General features: G+C 49.1%; 1 protein-coding gene across 1 annotated transcript; it reads right to left on the bottom strand.

Moving 5' to 3' along the window:
* Positions 1-1594: 1594 nt before the first annotated feature.
* Positions 1595-8631, bottom strand: AICDA (activation induced cytidine deaminase). Its single transcript, XM_051617209.1, has 5 exons — positions 8624-8631; positions 5414-5561; positions 4026-4296; positions 3718-3833; positions 1595-3412 (listed from the first exon to the last, which is right to left on the bottom strand). Exons 1-5 carry the CDS (start codon positions 8629-8631, stop codon positions 3359-3361), a joined length of 597 nt encoding a protein of 198 aa, XP_051473169.1. The 3' UTR covers positions 1595-3358.
* Between the last annotated feature and the right edge of the window lie 1099 nt (positions 8632-9730).

Genomic DNA, 9730 nt, shown 5'->3' with positions numbered 1-9730 from the left:
TGGCTCTGGGCAGTGACACTGACTGGACGGGTGGGTCAGGGGGTATCGAAGGGGCGAGTGCAGCAGGTGGGCCCTTCCCTCCTCCCTGAGGCCCGTTCGGACGCTTTCTGCGTGGGACACCCCCCTGCTGCGGACACTGGTGCTGGGACCCTGCCTGCCTGCCCCGGGTCCAGCCTGAGCCTCAGCGCCGAGCGTGCCGGGGTCCGCAGCCCTGGGGTCGGGGCTGGAGCCCCCTCCCCGTGTTGCTTCTACTTGAGGGGAAACCAGCGGCCGCTGCACCCGCTGCCGAGAGGCTGCCCCTCCGACACCACGGACCTGCCGTCCTGCCCTCTGGCCACCGACCGACGCTGGACAAGCCGCCGGAGGGTAACATCACCTCACACACACACACACACACCCTCCTTCCCTCCTCCCTTTGGTCCTTAACCCTCTCCCTTAAAAGCACCTTTGCATTGCCTCCCTAAAGGACACTTTCTCACCACATACATATTGATATCCCTGGTAGCCATTCACACCTGCATTGTCCCTAAACATCATCCCTGAGTTTGTGTTAACCCTTAATAAACCTATTAGTTTGTGGAGCAAACCTTGGCTTTAGAGGCAATTTCTGAGCATGGTGGGGTGGGGCTGCTTTCTAGCTACCACCCGGAAATACGGCCCCGCGGTGGCTGTTGCTCCGTGAGAGGCAGCGCCGCGTGTGACCCTCGGGCTCATTCACAAACCCCTCCACATCGGGAGGGGGAGTCGCAAAAGTCTCCTGACAGCCGGTAGCCCCCCGGTACTGGCTTGCGACAGCCACTCTGCTCCAAGCCTGTAGCTTTGCATGGGGTTGTTGGGACCAAAGTGTAGGACCCAGCATTCGGCCTTGTTAAACCTCATGCAATTGGCCTCAACCCATAGATTCAGCCTGTCCAGATCCCTCTGTAGAGCCTTCCTACCGTCAAGCAGACCAATACTGCCACCCAACTTGGTGTCGTCTGCAAAGCTGCTGATGCAGCACTCAGTCCCCTCATCTCCAACTCAATGTTTGTCAGCACTTAAGCAAAAACCAGTGTCTCAGCTGATTTTTTAGAAAAGGTTACTTTTTGTAGTAGCTCTCGAATAATTCCACTGAGGACAACAGTGTTGTACAGGCCAATGCCAAAAGTTGAAAGACAGGTCCTTTTCACATCTCTGTTTCTCTTTTTGTTTTGTGAAGTATTTTGAGTCAGCACTTCTGTGTCCACTTTGGTCAATTACAAGTCATGAATGGGGATTACAGGCTTGTAATCAATGAAGGAAGTATCCTAAACAACTCTAGGATTTACATTACGGATTTTTGGTAGCACCTGTTGCCTGAACTCTTTATCCACCTTGATCTGCTGGGTGACACTTTCAACGATTTTGAAGTTCCAAGTGAAAAGGATAAAGAGAGTTTAATAGGTTCGTGCCAGTTTATGTCTCCAGAAATCAGAAAGGACAGATGAAATGTCAATCCTTTATGTCACCTTTTACTTCCCTCACCCAAATGGTACCAAAATAATGACAAAAGCAGATATAAGACCTTTATTTATATAAATAATATCCACCATATCAAACAAATATACAACACCATGCTTGCAAATTAATGCTTTGCAAAAAAACCCTCTCGCTGCTATTCCTGGTCAAAATTCCTCAAGCTGAGTGTGCCTCATGAGCCTGAAGTTGTAGAAAGCTTGTGATGCACCCAGCTGTGACCTTTCCTAGCAGGAAGAGGCACTGTGGGAGCAGGGCTCTCTGCTGTCCTTCTGCGTCTGGCCTATCACCATAGGAAGTGTTTTGAGCAGCAACACAGGAACCTCCAGCCTTTCACATAAAGAGGAACAGGATGGAGCAGACAACTCACAGCCATCATGAAGAAAATGACAGAGCACCCCCAGAATGTGGGACACACTTAGCCTTGGCAATGCCTCAAGAGGTCAGACTGCAGAGGGGAATCCATCTGTAATTTAGGTTGTAGGAAGGTGGTGGTGAGTAGGTGTGCACTATGAACCCATGTCTCAACTTGGTAAGGACTATGTACACAAGGTCAGGAACTAATGGAGTCCCCTAGTGGAAAGACTGTGATTGCCAGGCAGGAAGGTACTTTGATTTTGCCCCCTGTGGAAGATATCTATCTACAGGCTAGCTGTATAGACAGCTAGGGAGGGACTTTTCAGTGCATGAAAAGTCCTCCAGTAGTGGGAGCTGTGTTGCTCCTCTCTGCACTGTCAAGTAACAGATGGTAACTGATGTGGATACCAATGAACCATCTACAATGCCACAACCTCAACCTAAGTGAATGAGAAATTAAGTTTGAGGGACAACACAATATGGAAATTAAGGGTGTTTTTCTGTTGATGTATGCTGGAAAAATATTGCAGTAGCGAAGTGCCTTGGTGGCTCCCTTCTGGCCTGGCAGGAGGGCCACACATTCATCAGTACTGACCCTGAGCTGCTATTGTTTACATCATAAGTAACAGGAGTTCAGTGGGCTTCCTATTTCTGCATGGGAAATATCTTGCTGGACACCCAGAATTGCAGATCATACTTGAAAATGTTGACCAGTGAACCTTCTGCTTGCGTTTTAGGATTTTATTGTCTAGTTTCAACCTCTCCTAGGGCACAAAACCTGGACTCACAGCTCCTTTCTGGGTAGGAAGTCCTAGAGGGCCTGGGCCTGCACACAGTCCACTTTGAAAATCTGCTGGCTTCAAGTAAGGTTTTCAAGCTAAGCTACCCAGGCTTTCCAGAACTCATTTCAATGTTCTCAGTTGAGCTTTTTAATAAGTGGTCAATTTTGCCATTAGGACATAGGCTATACCACTTAAATGGTAATGGTTCTCAACTTCTCACCCACCTCCAAAAGGACAAATTGACATTTCACAGGGAAGAGCTCAGAGCAGCTCAGCATCGTGCAGCTCTAAGAGCCAAGAGCCATGGTCCCTGAAGTGCTCATGAAATGATCAGTGACGTGCAGGTCAGAACACAGTCCCAGAAACAGCTTTGCAGGCTGTCTGCTTCCATCTGGCAAGGTTAAGCCTAGAACTCCATTTAGTGGACTGCCTGAATTAGCTCTGCAGGGACCAAGGGAGGACAAATACCTTTCTGGCAATGTCACTGCAGTCCTGTTGATTCCCAGCTATCAATGGATGGGGTGTGAGTCTGAGGAATATGCCTGCAGAAGATCAGCCTAATTCTCCTTAGAAATGAAAAGTAAGGATAGTCTTATCTCTAGACACAGGGCTGTAAGGAAGAGAGATGTAAAGAGGAAAGAAGAGAAAGATCTGTTGTGAGCGAGAGAGTTGAAAATCAAAGAACAAGTGTTTGTGAAGTCTTCTGATTGTTGATGACCTTCACTTCAAAGTCCCAGAGTTTTAAAGGCATCTCGTAAATCATCTACTTCGTACAGTGGCTGCAGGACAAAATATAAATGGTAGGTCAGTTTTCAAGTGAGCAGGAGCCTATGAAAATGGGGAAGGAGGAAGGAACATCAGGAGATGGGATGAGAGGTGAAAAAAGGGGAAGAGAATGAGGAGAGGATGTATAAAGGAAGTTAAGAGAGACAGGCATGAGGGACATGGAAGGTGAAGACACAGGAATGCATGAAATGGCAGATGGCAGAGATGGGTAGCAAGACCAGAGAGGAACTATATTGAGGAAGAGAGGAAGATGCTGAGAGGAAGAGGCACCAGAAGGAGAATGAGAATTGGCCCTCACCAGGAGGATCCGTCGAAGTTTCCTGGACAGATGGACAGAGTTTTCATGCAGTCCTTCCCAGGCTTTGAATGTCTTTTCCCTGTTCTCCACAAATGTGTTCCAGCAGTAGAAGTAATCTGCACAAGACACAGGGGAGTTACAGAGTGCTCAAGACCGCCCCAGAGCAGACACTGACCTCTCTTAGGACCACTAAATCAACATATCCTGCCATCATCTTCTCTGGCTCCTTGTCCTAGCTTCTCCCAATTTCCTGGGTCTCCCTAACCCCCATAGCTTTCCATCACCACATTCTCGCCTGCACATCTCACCTTTGAAGGTCATGATGGCAATCTGAGCCCCTGCCCTGTGGAGGCGCCTCAGGCCCTCGGGCTCTGCTTTGCGGTCCTCACAGAAGTAGAGTCTTGCCGTGAAGATGCGAAGGGTCAGGTTGGGGTAGGCACGCAGGAAGTCGGCCACGTGCCGGGCGCAGTCGTAACAGGGGCTCCAGGAGGTGAACCAAGTGATACGGTAGCAGCGGCCCGGGTCCAGGTTCCAGGCTGAGATGTAGCGCAGGAAGAGCACCTCCACGTGGCAGCCCATCTTCATCAAAGAGAGAGAGAGGCAAGGCGTGAGGTGGGGGACAAGCAGGGTGGAAAAGGGTAAGGAAGGAGGTGTGAGCTGGATGGAGTGTGAGGGGTGGAGAAACAAGGTGAGGGGGAGGTCCTAGGGTCAGCACGCAGAGGGAGAAGGCACAGTGGTGCATAAGTGGAAAAGCACAGGGATGCACTGATGTGTAGGCACAACAGAAGAAATGGGTGAGGGCTAAGCAGAAAAATAGGTAGGCTGGCAAAGCAGCAAGGAGTATGGATACTTTGCTGGTAACACCACTGGGGGTAGGACACAGCTGGCTTGCAACACAGAAAGCCAGCTGTGTCTGAGGTTGTATCAAAAGAAGTGCAGTCAGCACGTCAGGAAGGAGAATCTCCCCCTCTACTCCACTCTAGTGAGACCCCACCTGTCCAGTACTCTGTCCAGTTCTGAAGCCCCCAACATAAGAAGGACATGGATCTGTTGAAGTGAGTCCAGAGGAGGGCCACGAAGATAATCAGAGGGCTGGAGCAACTCTTCTATGAAGACAGGCTGAGAGAGTTGGGGTTGTTCAGCCTGGAGAAAAGAAGGCTCCAGGGAGACCTTATAGCAGCCTTCCAGTGCCTGAAGGGGCTACAGGAAAGCTGGGGAGGGGCTTTTTATGAGGGCTTGTAGCAAGAGGACATGGAGTCCTTGAAGAAGGGTTCCCTTGAAGAAGGGAGATTCAGGTTAGACAGGAGGAGGAAATTCTCCACTTTGAGGGTGGTGAGACACTGGCACAGGTTGCCCAGGGAAGTTGTGGAAGCCCCTTCCTTGGAAGTGTTCAAGACCAGGTTGGATGGGGCTCTGAGCAACCTGGTTTAGTGGGAGGTGTCCCTGGCCATGCAGGGGGCTTGGACCCAGATGATCTTTAAAGTCCTTTCCAACCCAAAACATCCTATAAAGTACAGGTTATCTGTAGCCTGCATCCCTCAAGTAGCAGTAGCAGCGCAATGTCCGTGCGGGTGGACATGTGTGCCAGTACCTGCATTGTTGTGGCAGCCTCCATTTCTCTGCTGCCACAGGTGAACTGGAATTGCATGCACCTCAGCATAGATCTAAGGAGAGGATTCCAAGGTGTTCCCCCTACCTTATTGCGCAGGTATCCGAAGTCTAGGGAGCACGATGTGGCACTGTCACGGCGCTTCACTACATAGCAGAGGTAGGTCTCACGTCGGCCCTTTGCCCAGCGCAGGTTCTTGAAGTTGTAGAGGAAGAGTTTCCTATTCATCAGGAGACTGCAGGAAAAGGCAAGAGAACATTTACATTAGCTTCACTCTGGAGCCAGGAGTTGGACATGACTTTTTTGAGAGCTGAGCACCAAAAATATCCTCCTGGTGTCCAGACCTCTCAGTACAAGAAGAGCATCAGTAATTTGCATGCGAAGTCTTAGGGAAAGGGTGCAGACGTGACTGTGGGGATGAAGCAGGTGACCTTGTGAGTGGAAACAGTAAGCCATTTAGTAGTGATTAGTCAAACAGTGACTATGGCTGAGTAGAGTGTGATAATATCTGCAAATATCCATAACACGGACACCAATGAGGGAGATGGATGAACACGTCTGAGAAGACTGGGGAAGATGAGATGGTCTGGAATTCAGCCATCAAGAAATATTATTTCTGTTGTATGAAACCCTGAAAAACCATGGGGGCAAGGAGTGGATCAAATAATAGCCTCTTTAGAGAGGACTTTCCAAGCACTGCACAAAAGGTTAAGTGCCATACACACTGGCTGACAGAATATCTGATGGGGAAGGCATGCTGACACCTCTCCAGACACAAGCATCATTCCCATGTTAGTCAAACATCAAGATGATTGCAGTGGTGCTTCCATGCTGAGGTATCCTGCTGGGGAGAGGCAGCAGGAGCATGGGGAGGGTAAGGTAGCCATGAGCCTTATCTAACAGCCTCACTGCCAAGTGGAGGTACACAGGCAGCTGAAAAGCACTGTGTTCATTGAGGTGAGATACCTCCCCCACAGTAATGCAAAACAGAAGTGAACGGGTTAAAAATAATCATGCCCTTTGTTGTCTTTTCCCTCTGACAGGCTGATGTTCAGCAGGGAGATGGGGTTAGTTTAAGTGATAGTGAGATCGATTTTCTGCATCTCCAGAGAGGCACAGTCTTTCCTCAAGCACCCTTACTATCCTGATTGTCCCACCTGCATGCATCCTCTTTCCTGCCTTGTAGTCCTCAGCCTGTGGGGTAAAAATAGTTGTTCTGCTCACACAGAAAAAGCAAGCACACACATGCTCAGTTATGCCACACGTGCTCCTAGAAAAGTGGATAACATGGGAATTGTGGCATATCTCCTGCTATGAGAAAGTCCATAGAGAAGAAAAGGCTCTGCAGAGTCCTGCACACACTCAGAGAGTAAATAATCCCTACTAAGCATTTTATTCAGCCAACAACAGCCTCAGGCTGTTCCTGGAGGTCTGTCTTGTAAGCACTGCCCCAGTTCTGCTCTGCTGGGCTTGCAGGTTGGGTCAGGAGTAGAGCACAAACTGATCACACTGCATTTCATCACCCTTTTCTCTGGCAGTTCCCTTTGGGTGCATGTTTCCCCTACCCACTTTTCTCTTCGGCACGTTATGTTCCTCTTTATTGGTTTTGATTTATTTCTCATGCCTAGAGCTGCCCCACTTCCTACCACCTTAGATTCACCCTGTTTCCCTACTTTTGTATAAACAAGTGTGCCTGTTCCCTAACACACACAACACATGTTGATCCTCTCACAAAACCAGGGGTTCACCTCAGGCTTCTTGCTCTTAGATGTGTATTGTTGCAGAGATGTGAGGAAGACTCTGCCCCGTAACAGTGGTGCTGGAGAGGGGACACCCTTATATGTATGATGGATCCTCAGGTTGTTCAGAGAAGATAGCCCAGTCACATGGGAAATGAACAGGTATGGTAGACCAGAGGCTTTCTGGGTGTGCCAGAAGAGCAGAAAATGGAACAAAGGAGTTGTGAAAAATGCAACCACTTTTTGAAGAATCATGTAAGCCAGGTGAAAACCAATTATAATTATGTTGATGTTCCATCAAAGCCACATAGAAAAACACTTTTCAACACATCAAAAAGTTTAGGGAAAACAGGCTTTCCCTTGTATCTTTTTTTTTTTTTGTGAAGTTTTAGGCAAAAATATTTGCCTTTGGAGTGTTTCTGATTTTTTTGTTCTAACTGTCCCTTCTCTCATTTCTTCCCTTTTTTTCTCTGTTCAATGATTTTGCCCCTGTGGAGCAACACGTGGAGGCAAATAAGTGTAAAGAACAAGAAACTACACCAAAATCCAGAAAAAAATAAAATTATGATTACTTGGGTTATTTTTCAGTGTCAGAACAAAGTGGAGACAATTTAAATACCAGAAGCCATTTGTTCGACTAGAAACGTTCATTAACATCAGTTCCCATTTTCCCTTCTCTCTGGAGTTCACCATTGGAGGGGTCCTTTTGCTAGGAAGGAATTCAGAATGGGGCTGATACAGGAAGAATAATAAATTAAGATGCATTGCGGGGGGCAACAGAACAGATGTATAGTTAGGTACAAACTGCGGGATACATGTCCACTCCTATACCTGTAGGATGCCTCTAGGGAAAGCAGGAAGGACACAGGAGCTGTGATTATACCCGGGCAATGAAGAAGTGGACTGAATAGAGACCTTCCCCTCATAAAAAGGTTAATTAAGCAAATCGTCACACCAGAGTGAAGGTTTCTGTGTGTGTGAATTATCATAAAATCATAGAATGACAGGTTGGAAGTGACCTTAAGGATCATTTGGTCCAGATAGGCATTGTGGAGTGTGATTTGATCACAATTAGCTCACAAAGTAATTGCAGTGCAAGCAGAGGAATCCAATGCTGGAACAATTTGTGCTTACAAGCACAAGAGTGTGAGCAGCAGAAACAGAGTAAGACAGAAATCTGGTGCGAGAAAAAAGAGGTGGATAAGGAGAGAAGAGTGGTCAGGCATTGAGGTGCTTATGGGGCAGATAGCATCAAAATGTTAATATTTCTGTTATCCTTTTTGTTTCTAGAAAAGAAAAAGAATGAAAAGGAATAGAGAATAGTCACAAGAAAGAGAAATGACAAAAAGGGAAAAGAGTACGGGGAGGCAGTCAAAGCGAAAGAATGACAGACACACGGAGAAGCAAGGTGCAAGAATAGGACAGGGCAGGGTGTTAGATCACTGAGTCAGATGAGGAAAGGTAAAGGGACGGTGACCACCGAATGGAGAGCATGTTAATTCTACATGAAAGACCCTAATTTCTTATACGAGCAAGAAACTGCAGGCACTCATTTTACCTGTCCATGACTGCCAGGGTCTCTCTCAGGGGATGGGATTGCAGGGAAGTTGTCTTGCAGGCTCCGTCTGTGCAGCCCTCTGACTTGATGTACAGAAATGTGGCCTGCCCCGTCTGTCCCCTCCCCATTCACTCCTATCTACCCCCTGCCGTGTTTCACCAGGGTGTGGTGGAGCTGCAGGAGCCGAAAAACGAAGGGTTGAGATGCGAAGGGGCATCACTTCTGAAAGATGCTCAGCCCTCATTGGCCACCTCCCCCCACTGCACTCCCTGTTGGGCCCTCCCCCCCTTGCAAAATTATTCTGAATTAGTATCAATAACATAACGACGCAGGAAGCATTGTCTAGTGGTTAGAGAGGGGCCTGGGAGCGTGTGCACCACTAGTGTGAGCACGGGCAAAACCACGCCATCCCTCTGGGCCTCAGGTCACACAGCTGTGCACCTGGAGATGGTGCCCCTGCCCTGCCCCACTGCCAAGGGAGCTCTGCACAGGGCACGGCTGGAAGGAGCTCAGGGAAAACCAGGTTGTTGGCAGGCTTCTCCCCTTCTCTGTGTGCCCCTGAAAGGCATGGCAGCTGCTTGGCAACAAAGGGGCAAGAGCAAAGCTGAAGGGGAGAGTGAGAGGGACCCAGCTCCGGAGACCTGGGTGTGATGGGGAGCGCCTGACCCCACTCTGGCACCTCAACATGGCCATGGGAGCCTGAGCCGTCTCAGCATCCCAACAATAGTGGCAAACCCTCATCTCAAAGCAGTGAGGAATAAATAACTCAGGGCCTGGTCCTGCTGCTCCAGGCAGCAGCGGTGCAGGGACCTTCTGTCTGCTGTCTGGGCATCAGGCCTGTGGCTGCAGGCTGTCACGCCCAGCCTCCTGCTCAGGATGCATGCTCCTTGCTCTGCTGCCCAGGCTCTGCTCCACCATGGCCCCACAGCACCTGCCTGGCCACCCATGCCCTCTGCAGGGCTGAAGGACAGCTAATGGATGGGGCAGTGGCTTTGGCCAGGGAGGGTGCTCAGGAGGCATCTGGGGGATAACCTGCTCCATTTCTGCCTCAGGCAGCGCACGGTCAGTGCTATGGCTGAGAAACACAGCTTTTGTTTACTTCATGCT

Source organism: Apus apus, chromosome 1 (assembly GCF_020740795.1).
Source record: "Apus apus isolate bApuApu2 chromosome 1, bApuApu2.pri.cur, whole genome shotgun sequence".
Taxonomy (NCBI): domain Eukaryota; kingdom Metazoa; phylum Chordata; class Aves; order Apodiformes; family Apodidae; genus Apus; species Apus apus.
This window is presented reverse-complemented; position numbering and strand designations above follow the sequence as displayed.

Bases quoted from the DNA above. Each gene is read 5' to 3' on its own strand.
- AICDA (XM_051617209.1), bottom strand. The intron at 3,834-4,025 runs GTGAGATGTGCA...TGTCTTGTGCAG, and splicing joins TGCCATCATGACCTTCAAAG to ATTACTTCTACTGCTGGAAC. The intron at 3,413-3,717 runs GTGAGGGCCAAT...TTTGTCCTGCAG, and splicing joins AACTTCGACGGATCCTCCTG to CCACTGTACGAAGTAGATGA.